The sequence below is a fragment of the Anastrepha obliqua genome, chromosome 3 (assembly GCF_027943255.1).
Source record: "Anastrepha obliqua isolate idAnaObli1 chromosome 3, idAnaObli1_1.0, whole genome shotgun sequence".
NCBI lineage: Eukaryota > Metazoa > Arthropoda > Insecta > Diptera > Tephritidae > Anastrepha > Anastrepha obliqua.
In genome coordinates, this window is record NC_072894.1 from 91918789 (window position 1) to 91939827 (window position 21039).

Consider the following 21039-nt stretch of genomic DNA (forward strand, 5'->3'; position numbering starts at 1 on the left):
TTTACCATGATTTTACTAGATTTGAGCCTGACTACCATTCGGTAGCGTCCGGGTTCGAAACCCATTGTGCACATGAGACAACAAATGAACACTCCTCTGCAGTCAATTTCAAGCCTCCCGTATATTCCTACCGTGAATGCCTACCATAGGCATTTCGAAGGCGACATAAAACGCTAGGTAGGTGCAACAACATCGAGAAGTACATCACAGTCGGAGAGGGGAGGTGTAATTTTCAATCGATAAATACAGCTGACTACAGACAGTTGACTATAATTTTAATGATTAAAAAATATGCCTTCGCGAATTTGTAAGTTGAAAAAAAATGAGAAACAAGCTAATTAAATATGAAGGAAGTAAGTAATGCAGTAAATAGGGACTGCAAAAAAAACCACAAAAAAGATATTTCCAAACTTCATAAATAACTACACGAAATATTTTTTTACAACTTGCTAAGAAACCCATACCATATACTCGTGATAGTCCCTCTTAGAAAATATGTCAAAGGTTTACAAAATGGCGAGAAAATAGGTTAAAAAAAAAATACTATATTTAACTTTCAGTAGGCACACGTATTTTTTGTCGTAATCGGCACGCTAGGGTAAGTTTCACCCCAGTTCATATACTTTTTTCAAACAAAGTTAGAAATTCTTTTGGAAGTATTTAGATAAAATAAATGTAAAATTAATTGTTCAATTTAATTTTAAAGATGGATTTTATTCACATAAGGAAATTTTCATTAGAAATAGGCTTTGCGTTCTAAAGGAAAAAAGTATATTGGAAAACTATCTTGGACTTCAGAAAACTATATAAGCCAAAAATAAAGTAATAAGAATACGAAAAAATAGCACATTAAAAAAAATTAGCTAGGGAATTATTAGTTAATTAGTTACATTATATGGTTTTTGTGGTAGTGTGAACTATATTTTCGTACAAAATTAATTAAAATTAAAAAATAAATAAATAAGTAGTTTAAACTTATCAATATGTGGTGTACACTTTCCTTTGATATTGACAGTATGTACGTACATATATAGTACGTATATTTAGCTTAGTTTTATCGAAGGTGAATTTTTATCTGTTTTAATTCTATTTCTAAACGAAGTAATTTTCTTTTAGACAATAATGCAATTGTGGTCTGAAAGTCGGCGTCTAAAAGAAAGCAAGATGGAAACATTTATATCTGATTTGGATGATGAAATATTTGATTTTGATGACAATAACAGTATCCTAGACTTGTCAATATATGGTGTACACTTTCTTTTGACACTGACTGGGAAAAAAGTACGCGAACTACACACTGGGGTAAATTTCACTCAATCACTTTTTTTGGACTGCGCAACAACTACTGAGGACTTCATGCACGAGTTCGAAGAAATCGGCGTTGCTAAAATACAGCTAACGGTATATTCCAGATGTTCGAAATAAACAAACCACAACCCATCAAACATTTTATTGGATAACTCACACCCCAGAGAGTCTACCGAAGCTTAAATTAAAATAATTCATTCATAAATCATTTAAATGACAGGTGAGGTAGGAATTCATTGCTTTCCTTCAAATTTGCCAGATTTTTGTATGAATCTTAGCACTTTGGGGGAAAGAAAGAGAAAGAGCTCGTCAATATGTGCCATCTATGTCTGGCGAATGGCGGACAGCGACAGAGAAAATGTTCTCTACTATCCTCATACTCCAAACAAGTGGTACACAGTGGATCGTCAATGATACCTATGGTGCTCGTATTTCACTTCCTCTCTGTCAGAGAAAAATTTTTGATATGAGAAAGATCCGCGGAAAAGGCGTTCTCTTCGCTCCCTTTTCATAGTATTTGGGCAAGAAGAGGTACATGAAACATATTTCATTGTATGTATTTACTCGTATGATAAATAGATATGTAAATTGCATTCGATTAGAACAACAAATGTATTCATTCACTTATTGTAATAATTGAATTAGAAACAAATTGGACACAGGGGTATACCTGGGAGCGAAGCACGGGCTAGAGAGACTGTGCCTCGTTACGCTCACTAGATAGAGCATACTTCAGATGAAGCAAAGGAACTGTTTATGTTGTTTTTTTAACTCTCTGTAGTCTGCTGTTGGGAAGATAGCCTTTAAAAACAATTCAGCGAACTAGGACGTCTCCTTGACATGTAAGGTGGCAAAGTCTATTCTGCTTCTTTCATACCAAAAACCTTTAACTCATAAGTATTTTGTTTCAACAATAAGTTTTACAATATTTTGAGCTTTCTTTTGAATAAAAAAAAAAACAAAATCGACGTATCGATGTCAGTTATGAATCGCGTGGTCAGTTAATAAATTGAAAGCCTCTACATAGTATATTTGCCTCTCTTGCTTGCAATTTTATGACTTGCCTTCTAAACAACTGATCTTTTTGAAAGACTAACTTTTAATATTCTCTTACATAATCTGCGTCTTGCTATAACACTACGAGTATCTAAGTTAAATTGTGTTCCTGATTTTAACCGTTTCCTGCCTTGTGGAACTGTCCGTAGCATTCCGTAATCTATTATATTCTTCATATTTCGCTCTATATACTCTACTATACTCCTTCGACATGACGGTTCAAAACGTTGATTTTACTAGAGCAGCTTTCTTGTGCTTTCATAAATCAGTCCCCAGAAGGATTATAAAAATATCTTAGTTATTGCACAAGAAGGTAGCGAGAAATTGCGTTTTTGAAAATTTTAATTGTAAGATTTAAAATAATAATAAACATAATTAACTATATCTTCCTCATGTCATTCTAGATAGAAATATTTCACTCGTACTTCTTATTTCTGCAAATGCTCTGTCAAGTGGGATTTTCTTTACCTTGACGCCTAACTTTCCCTCGCATTTCTACATGGCATTTGATATTTCCTAATCTACATACTCGTATATAAATATGTACATAAATGTACATTTTCTTCTTGTTTTCTTATTCGGTTCTCATGGTCGCAAACGCGGATTTTTATTATTGGCGCATTCAAGGTGCATTTTATCATCTCTCAATTTAAACACTTCAGTGCAACAACAGCTACATCTCAAGTACATACATACTCACATATATAGAAACATCTATATACGAGGTGTATTCAAAAAATATGGATGCTATTGAACTTTCGCTTTTGTTGTAGCAGCATAAACATTTCCCGTTCTTGTATTGAGAATGATAGTCCTTGGTTGGATATACATATGTACAATAAATCCGGATCATTCAGGTTACGTAGGGACGACTGTCATGCGATGCCATTTTATTGATTTGTTATGTTGGTATATATGTACGTCTTGAACATATTTTTACAGTTTCAACCAATGTGAATATGGCAATACAGGGTCTTGCAAAACCCTTGCAAGGTCCACGTATTGCACGAATTGCAGTCTTGTATTCGACACAACAACAAAATGTAAGGGAAAAGATAAATGAAGTGCACAGAGTTCTAAAGAGTTTATGAGTTTACCCCGATTTCGTTAGCAAAAATTTTTCAACATATGGCACACGATTTGGCTGATATTTTTGTTTTATTTCTTGTTTTTTATTCACATAAAGTTTCTAATTTTATAAATATTTTCAGAGCTGAAATCAATTTTGTTTTTATTTTCACAAAACGGAACGACCAGTTTGAAAATTATAATTAAATACAGTATTTTATTTATATTTAAACCGTACTCAAAGCTACCGACAAAGTTGTAAAAGACTTCGTTTATTTAGAAACCAGCTTTAACACCGATAACAATGTCAGCCTTGAAGTCCAACGTAGAAAATCTTTTGCCAACAAATGCTACTTTGGTCTAAGTAGGCAAATCAGTAGTAAAGTCCTCTCTCGAAGAACAAATCTAACACTCTACAAGGCTCTCACGATGCCCGTCGTAATGTATGGCACAGAAGTTTGGACGATGACAATATCCGATGAAGCGTCCCTTAGAGTGTTTCAGAGAAAGTTTATCCGGAAGATTTTTTGACCACTGCACGTTGGCGATGGCAAATAGCGCAGGCAAAGGAACAATGAACTGTATGAGCTTTACGACGACATCGACATAGCGCAGCAAATAAAGATCTAGCGGCTGCGTTGGCTGCGTTGATGTAAAGGTTATTCATATGTATGCAATTTTCTGCTATCGAAGGAAAATTATCAAAAAATCTGAATTTTTTAGTTAACTTTCGTAAACCACTGCATTCACGAGATTTGGACCCTTACAACCTTTTCTTGTTCCCAAAAACGAAAAATTTCTGTGAAAAGACGGGGATATGCCACAATTATGTCGATAAAGTCCGTATCTTTGACGGAGCCCAAGCCATATCAACGCGCGTTTTGGTCAGGAGTGCTTCGATTATTGTAAGAAGTGTTGGCACATATCTGAGAGGGATTACTCAGGACAAAATAGGTATTGATGAATAAATAAATATTTTTGAACCCACCTCGTATATGCGATTATTGTTTTATTGGTATTGATAGTTTGTGTCTGCCAAAGCCATTCAGAGCGTCAATTATAGCGTTGCCTAACTCAAACCGGAGTCACGGGCGATAATAGTTCTTCAAGCATTTGCTATCAATGCAGTTTTTTCATAGTTCTTATTTTCTAGTTGTTTTGCTATAGCCCAATCTATTTGCAATGACCGGCAAACGATTGAAAGTGGGCGTGCAACTGACACATTTTCTTACAAAGCAGACGCTTAAGCACATTTGAATTAATTAGCCTATGCATGCACGGCTCTTAGATACTTCGTATTTATTTGTCCATATGTATTGTATGTATATGTATGCATATCTCACACTGTAGAGAAAAGAGTGACACCAGTACAGAAAATAAACAAACGTTTGTGTGTACATGTATGTATGCACGATTTATTTTATCATTACTCGTTTTGCAGTTACTCTCGCTTGTTCTTCTTGCTCTTTTCGTTTGTTTATGTTCTATGCCGACGTAGGGCGGGAGGGCACAATCTTGTATTGGATCATTATATTTACATATATAACTTTATTATTGGCACTAACAAATTGTGGAAATCTAACGATTTAACAACAAAACTAAGACATCACTTATTAGGATAGGCTAGGACATGATTTTGCTCAACCGCTTGACCAAATTAAGCAACCTTTTCACACTATCCTCTCCGTGTTGAATTGCTGCTAAAGAATATTGTATCATATTTAGGATTCAAACTTGCAAACGCATTGGCAACTTCTTTTCAAAATGATCGCCTAGATGCGAACCCCTTCGAGTTTGTCTATAAGTATACATATACGAAAAACATGTATATAAAAGTGGAAATATTCGTGAACTATCTTTAGCCGTATTTTTAGCAACAACAAGCGACTGCTTTTGAGGATTCGTACAGCCCTTATGCAAAAAGAATATGGGGCATTACACAATATTGAGCAGAACTATTTAGGGCTGCAAAACTGTGAACAACATTCAATTGAAAATAACCGACATTTGAAGAACAATGAAAACTTGTGCGTAATCAGTTATTGCACGCTGTTATTGAGTAGAATTTCTATGTAAATATGTATCCAGTTTATCCATAATGAACTTACGATAATTCCATAACTCCATAAGGTTTTTGATAAAAGGAATTGCGAGGTAGCCTCCATCTCTGCTCATCCATATATTTTACGCTATATTTTTATATCGGGTGTTTTATTAGCTGCATGGGAACTATCGATTACTATGGCTTGACAGCTGAGAATGGAGAACAGTGTTAAGATTTCTATTCAGTAAGGTTTGGTAAGTTATCATAAATCAATTAATGCCAAAACAACGCTTCCAAATTGTGAAAATTACTTTCAAAAAAATAAATCTGTTCGCTGAACAATCGATTTATGGCAAAATTCTTTATAAATTCTCGTTTTTTGTTGATAAATTTTTTCATTTTGTTTTCTTGGACTATAAACTGCGTATTCCAAACTAGCCAAAAGTAGAAAAAAAACGCCAGATTTCATAAAAAATAAATTACAAACTTTTCAATCAAATGTTTTCGTAATTGATATTTTTTGCTGGCTAAATTTTCACCAGCAGTTTTTTCGCAAGCAAACCGCTTACATGAGCCTGGTGACGGCAGCCAATCAGCTGATTCTTTCAAATTCACTGAGAGCCGATTAACGGTCTGATCTTAGCCACAGCTTCTTAATTCTTTTCACCATGGGTAACATTAACTGCTAGGTCAACGAGGACATGACAACACAATTGCGCTCGCACATATTCACATATATATACATACATATAATTGGCGCGTGCTCCCTTTATTTGGCCGACCTCCTTCTCCTTCTATTCGTGGTGTGCTCTTCTCTTCTCTCATGTTCCTGCTCTTAAGGTCTAAGAAAAATTAGCAGCGTGTTGAATTTAGATATTGCTGAAAGTTTTGCAGATTTGCATGAAAAAAATATTATAAAACCAATTTATCATTATCATCACCATTTTCTCTAACTCCTGGGGGAGCATAGGGCCGAGATGAATCATCGGAACTGGGCTTGATTTTTTTTTTTAATCTTTTATCTCCAGCCAACTTTTTCCAACATTCTCTGTCTATTTCAAAACAGTAAGGCGTCATGATGTTTGAGGCCTTCTCCTTTTTCAGCTGCCTTGGGGATTCCGGTCAAGTGCAATTAGTCAATTGATATAAGAAATTTATATGATTATTTTTTTAAGCAATACTGATTTCAGTATATGGATGTATGAAAAGCGTAATGCATAATCAGACCTACATATGCGCTCTTTCAATCAAGGAAGTAAAATGCGTCGATTTTTTCGTATATGGCTCAATCTCAGCTTTCAACGACCTTTGTTGACACACCGCTTTCATCTCCCATATTACGTCAGCAAATCTGTGAATTCCTCAAATTCGCTGAGAACTCATTAGCTGTATATAATGCTGATGCTGATGCCGACCACATCTTTACATTCTGTACATCATGCGCCTACTTTCAAAAATTAGGACAAACTATTACAAAATTTTGTGTTATGGAATTATCAATTGACCATTGACATATAAATGACAAGTATCATCAAATACACAATGATTGACATGCAAAATCGACCTGGAATGCAAAACGTACCTAGTAGAGAGCTACACATCTTGGGTGGAACTTACACTCATTTACAACAAATCTAACTATGCATAAACATTTATAAACATATGTAAATGCCTATAGCCTCAAACAGCAGCCATTCATAAGGTTAAGACGTCATCCACTTGTTGAAGTTTTTCTTATTTTGTTGTTGCTTCTGTATCATATCATTCCATTTCTATTTGTATTATTTATTTGCCTTTGTTGTTTTTTATGTATTTTACATACATATATAGCATGTATGTGTTTGTGTAGGTTTCTCATTTATGTAAATCCGTGAGTTATTACTGACCTTTATGTTCACCTTTATGTTTTGCACAATTGCTTACAACTTTGCCCTGAACTTGAACCTGAGATGGATTTATTGAGCTTCTGCATCATTTGATGATTTGAATGTCGCTCCTACATTGAACAAATATTTTATAATGCATTTACATGTGTGTATGTGTATACCCAGCAGAAGATAAAATTAGTATGAAATAAATACAGAATCGCTCATAAATATCTTATTTCGTGATTCAAAAGTGCCACTAAATTTCTGAACTAAAGCTAAAGGAGTTAATTATTTTCAATAGTGAAAGAATTGTTTTAAAATAATTCTTAAAGGCAAAGTTCGTATAAAAAGCGAACAGTAAACAGTGATATTCGTTCAAAAGAGAGTTCAGCGAAGCAAATATGAGTACAAAAAGCAACGTTGGCCAAAAAAAATAATAGTCCGGAGCAGGCCGACAATAATTTTTGGCTTTTTATGCATCCAATAAATTTACTTTATATAATATTAAAAAAGAACCAAAACTGTAATAAATGTACAGGATGTTTAATATATAATTTAGCGTGGCTATAAATAAGAGATGTATGAGTTTGTTGACTGGAAAGAGAAGACCATTAAATATGAAAAACAAAACGACTCAAATGAGTATATTTTCATGAGCTTCTGCACTTTAAATCAAACTTCAATGTCATGTTTCAACTGTTGTATGTATTTTACTGTACGTAAAATTTATCCTTAATGACGCCACACAAAAAGTAGTACAATAGAGTCAAATCGCAGCATCTAAGCAAGCAATTGACACCACCGTTTAGACTGACTATTCCATTTTTAAAGACAGTGAGCTATAAATCGAGTGTAAGATTGGCTGTGTGGCACTTAGCACCAAGTTGTTAAAACCAAATGTCATCTATGTCATACTCTACAATTTGATGAAACAAAAAAGTCGGTTAAGATAGCGCGATAACGCTCGCCTTTGACTGTAACGTCGCTAAAAACGAATTCAGTAGTGTCGCCCGACTACAAAAGCCACCAGTCACTCATTGTGCATACATCGGCTTCTCCATGATGGGCTGTAGATTTTCCGGCCGCTAAATTCGAAAATTCTATGTTTTAGAATAGCTGCTGATATGAAAAATGATTATTCTGAAAAAAAAAAAATTATTATTCTCAATTCTAATCTTCAACTAAACGTCCATTGGGCGAGTCAAACACGCATCGGATAGCCAAATATGCAAATATTATCTTAAATATTATATAAAAGTCAACAAGTCGATAGTTAAAATACCAAATGCTAGACGCGCACCTCGTATAAACTGATTATAAAAATATTTCAGTGTCAACCTCTCGTAAATCAAAGAAATTAATGTTTTGTCATGATACTATAAACTTTTACGAAGCCGTGGCTGTGGCGATTACTTCACTTCCGGTATACTTAACACTCACAGGTCTATTCAGGAAATGTAACACAACTTTTGTACCACCTTTTTCGCATTATGCGCACAATAGTTATTAGTAAATTCCGTAACCATCGTTTTTCATCGTAACAACGCGAAAGTAACGGTAAAAAAATATGGTTATTTACTTTTTGGAGATAAAAAAGGCACCAGTTAAAATAAGATATTAAACTTTATCCATAGCCTATTCGGCTAATTGGACTCCAGAAGTGAAGTGCAACAACTGAATTGCGCCTCCAACTAGTGCTGCATGCACAGAAATAGAGGGTCCGGCACTTGAAGTGTAACCAACTTCAGACCGCTCGCGCAGCTCACACACGGGCATCAAATGTCTGTTAGTTGGCTAAATGATAGTCCAGAGTATTGTTTACAAGCGGGCGGAAGCATTTTGCCGAGAGTAAACGCGAAAAAAGAAAATCAGTAATGAATTCCAAACATAATAGTGTGATTGCATTATATTTGGCTGGAAAATCACAACCAGCGATTGTTCATGAGCTCGAGCACCTTAAAGTAAATAAAGTTTTTATTTATCGCAACATTACTCTTTACAATGATACTGGTAGCATCGCGAAACGTCATGGAGGTAGTCATCAAAAGACTGCAACGTCACGTGAAATGGTTAAAAAAGTAAAGAAGCGACTTGAGCGAAATCCCCGACAAAGTGCCAATCAAATAGTGAAAGAACTGAAAATATCTGACCGTAGCATCCACCGCATACTGACAAGATCCAAAAGGCGCATGATCCCACACTAAAGCAGCAATAAGTCAGACTTGAGGAGTTGCTTCGCTTGGTCGGTAAACGGACAATTCCCGAGCATTGTGTTTTCTGACGAGACAATTTTTTTAAATTGAGTAACTCGTAAACTTCCAATACGATAGGGCCGACCGTTCACACGAGAATTTGAGTCATCAATTGGCCACCAGATGGTGGTGCCTATCGTCAAGGTAAATGCGAAATATTGTCGAAAAAGTTTTCTGAAGGTTGATTCAAAGCCGTGGGCAGACAAACATTTCGGTGGCAGACCATGGACATTTCAACAGGACTCGACATCGTCTCACAAGGCTCGAGTGAGCCAAGAATGGCTAAAAAACAACGTTCTGAACTTCATAACGTCCACACAATGGCTCTCAAATTCACCAGACCCGAATCCGATGGATTATTCTCTTTGAGGCATTTTGGAAAGCAAGGCCAGAACTAAAAGATTCACCAGTCTCGAGGCACCGAAAAAAGCCATTGTCCGCAAGTGGGCCAAAATACCCGCAAATCACATTCGGGCAGCTTGCGATTCTTTTCTAGACTGTCTCAAGGCCATAATCAAGGCAAAAGGTGTTCATATCGAGCAAAAGTTAATTGATTCTTAATTTTGTATTATTTTCATATTATCATTCATTCATATCATTATTATTTATTACTTCGAATTGATTTCATATTTTTTTTTCATAACTTTTCAAACTAAATTTATGGCCTTTTTAATTGGTTGCACTTCGAGTACCGCACCCTGTATGTTCACCACACCTTTTATGGTGTTTTATCATTATTGACGGATATGTTGGAAATGGTAACAAAATTCGAAAAAAAAAATGTTTATTCACTTGCTTGACGAACAGTCCGGTTAGGGACACGTTGAATTTTGAAAATGTTAATTTGGAAACTTTAATTTGTAGGAAATTATAAATCCGTAATTCGTAATGGCAAAAAGTTGTATTATTACCTCAATCTTAATTTTCGTAAAATGTTCTTATACTCGAACACTATTTGGCATCTACCCTGATGAATTTTGCGACATTGAGAAACCCAAATAACTTTTTCTGTAAATCATAATTTTCTTCTCTTTTTTAAGATGATTCAATATAGTAACTGTTTTTTATAGTTTCTAAAAATGATTATATTCAATGGTCCTACACTCTGCAAAGTTGAAGTGGGTATCGTTTTAAATCATTGCAGTTTGATGGTTGAATTTTGTAAACTTCTTGCTTGCAATATTCCCACAAGAAGGAATGTGGTGCAGTCAGACAGGAGTTTCCTGAGATAATTTTATTATGAAATTTTAGCTGCTTAATTTTCCTGAAGCCGCAAAGAGTCGAAAGGAATTCTCTTTCAGTGAAATTGCGGAAAAAATGGCTTTGTTATTCTTAAATTACGTTCTCCAACACCCATTTCCTTTAAACAAGTATGTCACAGCAATCCATAAATTCATAGTTCATAAAATCCATAATAAATTGCGCACCATACTGTGACTCGAGCTGGTAGACTACGTTCGAAAGAATCTCTTGGTTGGAGTCGCTTCATATCCGACAATTATGGCTGTTTTGAAGTTTAACATAGTTTACTCCTCTTCTTCATTTAAGGAATCCTCCGGGGTTTCGTTGGATTGTAATTTGAGATAGGGAAGCAAATTCAAATTATTGTGCCATAATATCTGCAGTGACCATCTGCTGTTCTGCGTTCGAAACGTCGGATTTCGTTGATAAATCCTTTTAGCAACTGTTATACGCTCTCATTATAGTAAAGGGTGATTTTTTAAGAGCTATAGGAAAGTTTTTCAAAACAACACATGTAAAATTCAGAAAAATTCATGAAATGTTTATTCAAATCGATAGTAAAGTCCATATAATTTAATGTTGAAAGATTATTTCATGCAAATGTTGACCGCGACTGCGCTTCAAATGGTCCATCCGCTTAGTCCAATTTCGGCATACTCTTTCCAATGTTTCGGCCGGTATCTCACATATAAATGCTTTAATTTTGTCTTCCAATGCGTTAATTGAAGCAGGCTTGTCTGAATAGACATGAGCTTTAACATAGCCCCACAAAAAATAATCTAAAGGCGTTATATCGCACGATCTGGGTGGCCAATTGACAGGTCCCGAACGTGAAATAAAATGTTCACCGAACTCGCCTCTCAACAAGTCCATTGTTACGCGTGCTGTGTGTGTGTCATGCAAGTCAAGCTCTTGCATTTTGGGCAAAACCAATTTGGATATCATTTCACGGTAGCGCTCATTATTCACAGTTATGTTACGATTCGCAGCATCTTTGAAGCAGTACAGTCCAATGATACCTCCAGCCCATAAACCGCACCAAACTGTGACCTTGTCATTCACCAAAAATTCTGCGTTGCGGTAGGTCGTTCGGCTTCATTTCTTACACCAGCTGTATTTTGAAAGGCTTCACACCTTAATCCTTTCGCAAAATTTTCCACGTTGTTGAGTATGGTAATAGAGGCCCAATTGCTGCGAACGGCGAGGAATCGATAATTGAGAGTCATCATTAACACTGGCCGATACAGCTGCGATATTTTCTTCAGTTCGCACTCTACGTAAGCGTGTTGGTGGTTTGATGTCCAATAAAGTAAATTTGGTTCTAAATTTAGTCACAATAGCTCGATCGCTAGTGGGTCGATTAAACTGACCATAAAATGGAAGAAGCGCGCGATAAACTTTCTTAACAGAACACACATTTTTTAACAAAATTCAATGATTTGAAAGCGTTGTTCGTTTGTAAGACGAGTCATGGTGAATGAAACGTGCATCAGCTGCTTAAACCAACTATTTAAAAAGATAATAGCTAAAAAATCACCCGTTACATCTGCTCCTACTACAATACTTGATAGTGGCGTCTACGTACATAACCCAAATACGTGTATCATCTTTCTATTACACGTCTTTATTACTAAATCTATATAGTACTCTGCCACCCTGTATTTCACACGAAACAAGTAGTATGCCATCACGTAGAACAAATCCTTTTATGAGACTGTTCTATTCATCTCTAAATGGCAGATATGTACGTACCTAACTTTACGACTACCTACCTAAATATGCTCATAGATATACATAATTTAATATTTTAGGGTGGAGTTACTAATTTAACTGCAAGCAGGAAATGTTAATTGACTAATAAATTATTTCCGAAGCATTCTAAACACGAAATAAAAAGATAAAGCACAATTGTGTTTACTTCAAGTTAAACTTCAGTTTACCTCTCAAAAGGTTTCATCAACTCAAATACTTCTAAAGCTATGAATTTGTTTTAGCAGATGAATTCAAATCCTCTAATCGCCTTTATTTTCAGGTATGTAAATTTTTAAATGACGGTGGGCTTCAAAACCAGCATTTCATTTTATTTCGTTTGTTTGACATTTCGGGTATTCGAATTTCCTAATAAACACAGATTTTGATTGATATCCCTAACAATGAATGAGCGCTGTTGAATGTCGGTGATAGAATCCCATCGCTAACATGAATGCATGGATATACATCCATACGCACTTATCCACACATACATATGTATGTATGCAGCAAAACATATATGGATGAGAGGCGATTAACATTTTGCTAAAAAGCTTCACTTTGATCTTCTAGCAAGTCCATACATACGTACATATTGTATATGTTATGTGATGCTGTTAAGCTATACAAAGGAAATAAAAGTGCATTTGTTTTATTTGGAACAGTTTTATTTATGGCTATTCTAAATTTGGCTATACTAAAAGCAGTCAGGATTCGAGTTAACTTTATAACGTTAGAGACCGTATAAAAGGTAATGGTTTTATGGGTGAAATACGACTACACATATGTATGTATAAATATATATATATATTTATCATTATTAATCTTGATTTTATTCAGGGCGTGCTTGTGGTAAAGTTTTTGAGAATATTTTTTCTAACTACATAAATCTTTTATAGTCTTACATTTTATTCACTTTTTTATACCCGGTGCACTACTGGTACGTTGCATTATGTCCGTACGTTACAGTACTTTAAAGCATAATGAAATCGAGATATGGACAAGGGACAATGTTTTTTATTAAATAAAAAAATGCTTTCGAGTGATGGAAATCTTTATTTTGGCCTCTGTGCACTCCATTGCTTGTATGTTTATATACTGCAACTTTCTAGTAATAACTGTCAGATTTGGCCCATCTAACGATATTTCGCAGCGGTAAAACTTCAGCAGCTGCAACACTGTGTTTGATTAATAAACCTTAGGTTCACTTGAATAGAGGCACTAACCAAATAAGAAAAAGTAATAGCGAATACAGGTTTTTTTTACATTTAGTATTTAAAGCTTAATAGTTTGTGCTGCCACCTTGTTTATAAATTACTTCGTAAATACGTTTATCAATGGATTTGTACAATTTTTCCAGATAGCCTACTAAAATTTCACACCAGGCTGTTTTAATGATTCGAATTAAATCATTTTTATCTTCAAATTGTTGCCCATTATCATAAACCTAACGAACAAGCCATCCCCCATAGATATTCAATAACGTTCATATCTGGGAAATACAGTGGTCATGCTAGGGTTTCAACGTTTTGGGATGCAATCCAAGGTTTCACCACACTTAAAGTGGGTACAGGTGCATTATCTTGTTGAAAGATCCAATAAATAGGTCCAAATGTTTGACGAATCTCGGGAAAAGATGATTCCAACAGACCTTTATAGCTGTTTTCCCTCGTTTTGTAGTCTACAATTTCCAGCGAATGCGCCATAGTACGATATTGCACCCTATGTCATAATATCGCCTTCACGGTTGTGATGTCGTCTCAAGGTACTTCCTCCTCCTTTCTTGAGTCATGGAAATAGTAAATATCCATGCGACCCATCCAGATTGAACTTCTTTTCGTCACTAAATACTACTTTTTCCATTCACCGGGATCGTTATTTCTAATAGAACTCCAGGTCATGTGGTTCCTTGCAAAATCGAGGCGGCGCTCTTTGCGAAATTTGTTCAAAGATGGCTTTTTGTAATTTTTTGTGCTTCGAATGTAGCCTTTTAGAATAGAGATTCGAACGGCGGATTTTTCGGCTGCAACATTTGCCATTTCTTTAACTTTTGCTGAGGCGGAATTCGATGCAATCTAAGGAATTTGCGGGTTTCCTTCGGTGTAAAAGCCATCGCAGTTCTGCCTTTGAAGTTATTTTCATAGCAGGCATCTTGTTTTACGTAAATATCCACAACCTCTGGACTTCGACCTATCTTTTGGCAATTTGACGATTTGAAAGTTCCTCTGAGGTCAAGATATCGATTTGTCCTTTAGCGATCTGTTAAACATGTCTGTTTTCCCATTTTATTAGAATTTAGAAATTTTCGACCAAGCACAATGAATGCCTAAAAAACCGATCCCTCTTTACAGCTTTAATGCGCAAATAGTGTAAACAAACTGAGTGTATCTATTAAGTAAACCAGTGAATCAACATAATACTACAGCAGCTGAAGTTTTACTTTGTTGTTGTTTTAACAGTAATAGAAGCCCCGTCAGTGTGGGGGATTTCACCGGTCATCCTCGTCTGGTTCATCTAAAGGTAGGCCCAGGAAACATGCTGTTTCGACGGGTTGGGTCCAGAGGGAGAGGGGTGTTAGATGAGTAGGTTTTAAAGAGTATGTGAAAAGGTGGTTAGTGTCGTGCGGGGTACCTTCACATGCCGGACATATGTTTGGTATGTCGGGGGCAATTCTGCATAAGTAGGAGTTTAACCCGCTACAGTATCCAGAACGAAATTGTGGCAGTGTTACGCGTGTCTCACGGGGAAGCTGGAGCTCTTCATCTGCTATAGGTGGTGGTTGGACTCCGATTACGGCATTCACAGGACGGGAGCTTAAGAAGGTGGTAATAATCTCCCGGTGAATGTCGTTTATTGACCAGTAGGTTTCTATCAGTTTTGTCCTGGATCTCGTGGGCGTAGTTTAAAAGGTGTCTCCTGACGTACCTAGGAGGAGGCTCTGCCTCAAGCAGGTGTCTGCAAGGGTGAAACCTGCGGCAGCATCTTAGCAGGAACTGCTTCCTGAGCAGTTTGTTGTGCTCCATTACAGGCAGCATTTGTGCCTCATTGTGAAGGTGTTGAATAGGGGACATCAGGAAGCAACCGATCGCTGTCCGGATGGCAATATTTGGCATGCCTGTAGCTTTATCCACTGCGAGTCACTAGTTCCAGGCGACCAGACAGGCGCAGCATAGTTTAGAACCGACCGACAAATCGCCTTAAATGTCGAAAGCAACAGTTCTTTGTCTTTACCCCAAGTGCTGCCGGCAAGCGATTTGAGGACCTTGTTGCGATTTTGGACTTTAGTGGCAATTGCGGTTGTGTGCGCTGGGAAGGAGAGCAAATTGTCGAAGGTTACACCCAAAATTTTGGGATTGTTTACCGTCGGAATTGGTGTGTCATCGACTTTTACCTTGAGGGGCAGTTTGACCTCCTTTGTCCAGATGGTAAAGAGGACTTAGTGGGGGAAAGTTGAAGATTCCTCGCAGTGAAAAAGCGAGAAAGTCGTCAGCGTATGAGACCAAGTTGAAGTTTTACTGCTGCGAAATACCGTTAAATGGAATAATATGCCCCCTAGTCGGTAGACGTGTGCTCATGCTCATTATATATTTTGTATTTTAATAGGACTATGAATAAGTTCGTGCGGTTTTTTTTCGAAATTTGAAACTTTATTGACGTAAAATGGTTACAAATTTAATATTCAAAGTATTGTCCATCGCTTGCTACTACTTTTTCCCATCTTTCTGGCAATTCACGGATTCCCTTTGTGAAAAATTCGGTCGGTTTTGCCGCAATCCACGAATCGATCCATTTTTTGACTTCATCGTAATTACGGAAGTGCTGGTCAGCCAGGCCATGTTGCATCGATCGGAAGAGATAGTAATCGGATGGCGCAAGGTCTGGACTATACGGCGGGTGGGGTAGGACATCCCATTTGAGCGTTTCTAAGTATGTTTTGACCACTTGTGCAACATGTGGCCGAGCATTGTCATGTTGCAAAATAACTTTGTCGTGTCTATCGGCGTATTGCGGCCGTTTTTCTCGCAGTGCTCGGCTCAAACGCATCAATTGTCGTCGGTAGACATCCCCCGTAATCGTTTCATTCGGTTTCAGTAGCTCATAATACACAACACCCAGCTGGTCCCACCAGATACACAGCATAACCTTCAGGCCATGAATATTCTGCGCCGACGTCGATGTTGAAGCATGGCCAGGGTATCCCTACGTTGCCCGACGTTTTGGATTGTCGTAATGGACCCACTTTTCATCGCCAGTCACAATTCGATGCAAAAAACCCTTTCTTTTGTGCCGTTGAAGCAGTTGTTCGCATGCCATAAAACGGCGTTCAACGTCTCTTGGCTTCAATTCATACGGCACCCAATGGCCTACCTTTCGGATCATTCCCATGGCTTTTAAACGTTTGGAAATGGTTGATTGATCAACTCCCAAAGTTTTTGCAACCTCTTCTTGCGTTTGAGCCGGATCTTGATCGAGCAATTCCTCCAATTCGGTATCCATGAACTTTGACGGCGCACCCTCGCGTTCTTCGTCTTCCAAGCCAAAATCACCACTTTTAAAGCGTGCAAACCACTTCTGGCACGTTCGCTCAGCTAGAGCATGCTCACCATAAACTTCCACCAAGATACGATGACTTTCGGCTGCTTTTTTCTTCATATTAAAATAATGAAGAAGAATTCCCCGCAAAAACACATTATTTGGCACGAAATTCGACATTTTCAAGTGTGGTAAAAATATTGTTGTTTACGCTTCAAATAAAAAACTTATACTGACGTTTGTGCCTTACGACAGTAGCTCTCCAACGAATGTTTGGAAATGTGGATCGATGGAATAATAATCAAGTTACGCCATCTGTTGTAAAACCGCACGAACTTATTCATAGTCCTATTAGCATTTATAAATATTATTAATTTATTTATAATATCGACACTACTACCGACTTACATATATGTAAATACTACGGAACTAACAGCAAACTTATAACTAATTAATTTGTTTTTCTCTTTGCAGGTGTTAGTTATTAAATCACAAACCAAACCAGTCAAGCCTTCTACCACATATCTTCAATGCAACTAAGATACAAATTCCAGGCATATCTCGAATTGCATTAAGGCAAATTTTATCATTAAGAGCAGCGAATTACTGCAAGTTATTTAATTTACAATTTACGACAAACCACAGACACAATGCGGCTGTTAATATTCATGTTGGCCTGTGGTAAGTATTAAAGACACTTTTGCTTGAAATTTTGACTTTTTGTATGTACATTACGGTGCTTTGAATCCTGATACTCAGGGTGTCCCCCAAATATTAGTGTTGCTTTGGTAATGATTCCCTGCGATGACGTAGATATAAATATGCATTCTGATGAAAAAGTATCGGGAATAAACGACAAAATATTTGTTATGTTCTAAACTTTACGGTATCCACTGAAAACGGGTGCTTCGAAACGGTAGTTTCGGATCAGGAACCATATCAGATGAACTCAGTGGTTGTGCGATGGTATTTGTTAATTGTTGGTCAGAAACCCCTTCTCAATGGCAACATTTTAAGATGGTGCGTTGTAGGTGAAAAATATCCATACAAGTCTGGTATACAAATAATTCAAAAATAATTATATTCTAGGAATTTTGACAAAGCTTAAAGAGGTTTTTTTTTAATTATTAATTCCCGGTACGTCTTTGACAGATGTGCATATATACATTTTGGTCAAAAAGATTAAGATGAAAGGTCTTTTCTTTTTGCCAAGCGTTAGCAAGTGGTGAATAGATGGAGCAACTGGTATAAATAAACATATCTTGGCAGCGCTGGAATAAACCTGTCTAAAATTACATTTGTTTGTAAAATAGTGAGTTATACTAGTTACTCGCTAGCGGCGAATGCTCCTCGGTAACTTCGTTGTTGGTTTCACATATATAAATTTTTCGTCAAGTGAGCCGAGCAGAGAGATAGCGAGCAGAGAAATGGCGAATAGAAGAAGCGTGAAGTGAATTACTGGTTTATAACAAACTAGCAAACCCCGCCCCCTTCGCTGGGCACACTAAAATAGAATAGATATGGTTTAGAACAGAAAATATATGGTTTTCATATTATTTATTTCTTTATTCTTTATTCAATCGCTTTGGCATAAACAATATTTTTTGTTTTTCTATTTGTTTTTGAGTAAATATAAAATACAAATTGAAAATCAGGAAAAAAGAAGATTGTTTTTAAATTTCAAATCAACGCAAATGAATAACTAAGAAACAACCGTCTTTTTCCTGATCATCCATGAATTTTTCGTTTCAATTTATATGTTTTATTAAGCATTGGAGCTTTTTTAACCATTATCCATTTATATTTTTCAAAAAAAAAAAAAAACGAAAAAAATTGTTTTTTCCACGAACACATAATTTCATTCGGATTTCACATTAAATTCTCAAATTTCGTAAGAAATTATTCACTGTTCCAAAATCCACTCCAAAAAAATTCACAAACAATTTTTACATGTTGCACTTACGCTTTTTCCTTATGGCATCCAAATCAGAAAGAAATATTGACACATTGTAACTCACACTGTCAATTTGACAGTTCAGTTCCGCCCCAAGCGTTAAAAAAGTAAGCGACATTATGGCTGGCTCAAAAGAACGCTGTACCCGTTGCCAGTGCTCCGAATTACAACCAAACTTTACGAAACCCATTTTCAATACTTACTTAACAATGTGCGTAAGTTTGGTTTAATTCGGTGCAAAGACACGGCGGGTCCACGTTCTGGCATATATTTCGAGACCCTAGTCATCAATAGGTATGAAAATTACCCCGTATTATAGCACTTATCAACAGCTTTCATTTGATATCCATATTGTACAAACACATTCTAGGGTCCACGTTTTGGTCTCTATCTCGAGACCCTAGTCACGGAGCGGATGGAAATACTCTGAACTAAAGCATTCACCAACAGCTTCCATTTGATACCCATATTGTACATACACATCCGAAGGTTACCCGGGTCCACGTTTTGACCTATATCTCGAGACCCTATCTACCAATAGGTATCCATACTATACGGAAACCATCTTCAATACCTCCTTAACAATGTGTGTAAGTTTGGTTTAATTCGGTGCAAAGACACGGCGGGTCCACGTTTTGGCATATATTTCCAGACCCTAGTCATCAATAGGTATGAAAATTACCCCGTATTAAAGCACTTATCAACAGCTTTCATTTGATACCCATATTGTACATACACATCCGAAGGTTACCCGGGTCCACGTTTTGACCTATATCTCGAGACCCTATCTACCAATAGGTATCCATACTATACGGAAACCATCTTCAATACCTACTTAACAATGTGTGTAAGTTTGGTTTAATTCGGTGCAAAGTCACGGCGGGTCCACGTTTTGGCATATATTTCGAGACCCTAGTCATCAATAGGTATGAAAATTATCCCGTATTAAAGCACTTATCAACAGCTTTCATTTGATATCCATATTGTACAAACACATTCTAGGGTCCACGTTTTGGTCTCTATCTCGAGACCCTAGTCACGGAGCGGATGGAAATACTCTGAACTAAAGCATTCACCAACAGCTTCCATTTGATACCCATATTGTACATACACATCCGAAGGTTACCCGGGTCCACGTTTTGACCTATATCGCGAGACCCTATCTACCAATAGGTATCCATACTATACGGAAACCATCTTCAATACCTCCTTAACAATGTGTGTAAGTTTGGTTTAATTCGGTTCAAAGACACGGCGGGTCCACGTTTTGGCATATATTTCCAGACCCTAGTCATCAATAGGTATGAAAATTACCCCGTATTAAAACACTTATCAACAGCTTTCATTTGATACCCATATTGTACATACACAACCAAAGGTTACCCGGGTCCACGTTTTGACCTATATCTCGAGACCCCAGTCACGGAGCGGCATGAAAAATACTCTGTACTAAAGCATTCACCAACAGCTTCAATTTGATATCCATATTGTACAAACACATTCTAGGGTCCACGTTTTGGTCTCTATCTCGAGACCCTAGTCACGGAGCGGATGGAAATACTCTGAACTAAAGCATTCACCAACAGCTTCCATTTGATACCCATATTGTACATACACATCCGAAGGTTACCCGGGTCCACGTTTTGACCTATATCGCGAGACCCTATCTACCAATAGGTATCCATACTATACGGAAACCATCTTCAATACCTCCTTAACAATGTGTGTAAGTTTGGTTTAATTCGGTTCAAAGACACGGCGGGTCCACGTTTTGGCATATATTTCCAGACCCTAGTCATCAATAGGTATGAAAATTACCCCGTATTAAAACACTTATCAACAGCTTTCATTTGATACCCATATTGTACATACACAACCAAAGGTTACCCGGGTCCACGTTTTGACCTATATCTCGAGACCCCAGTCACGGAGCGGCATGAAAAATACTCTGTACTAAAGCATTCA

At 36.9% G+C, this 21039-nt stretch overlaps 1 protein-coding gene across 2 annotated transcripts in view; it reads left to right on the forward strand.

Annotated features, from left to right (window-relative positions):
* The window catches only part of LOC129241699 (trichohyalin), a 121540-nt gene that overhangs the window by 87253 nt on the left and 13248 nt on the right, over positions 1 to 21039 (forward strand). For both annotated transcript variants that reach the window (XM_054878169.1, XM_054878170.1), the window contains exon 3: positions 17595 to 17801. In XM_054878169.1, the coding sequence (XP_054734144.1) occupies positions 17771 to 17801 (31 nt within the window). In that variant the 5' untranslated portion in view covers positions 17595 to 17770. The remainder of the gene's footprint in view (positions 1 to 17594; positions 17802 to 21039) is intronic.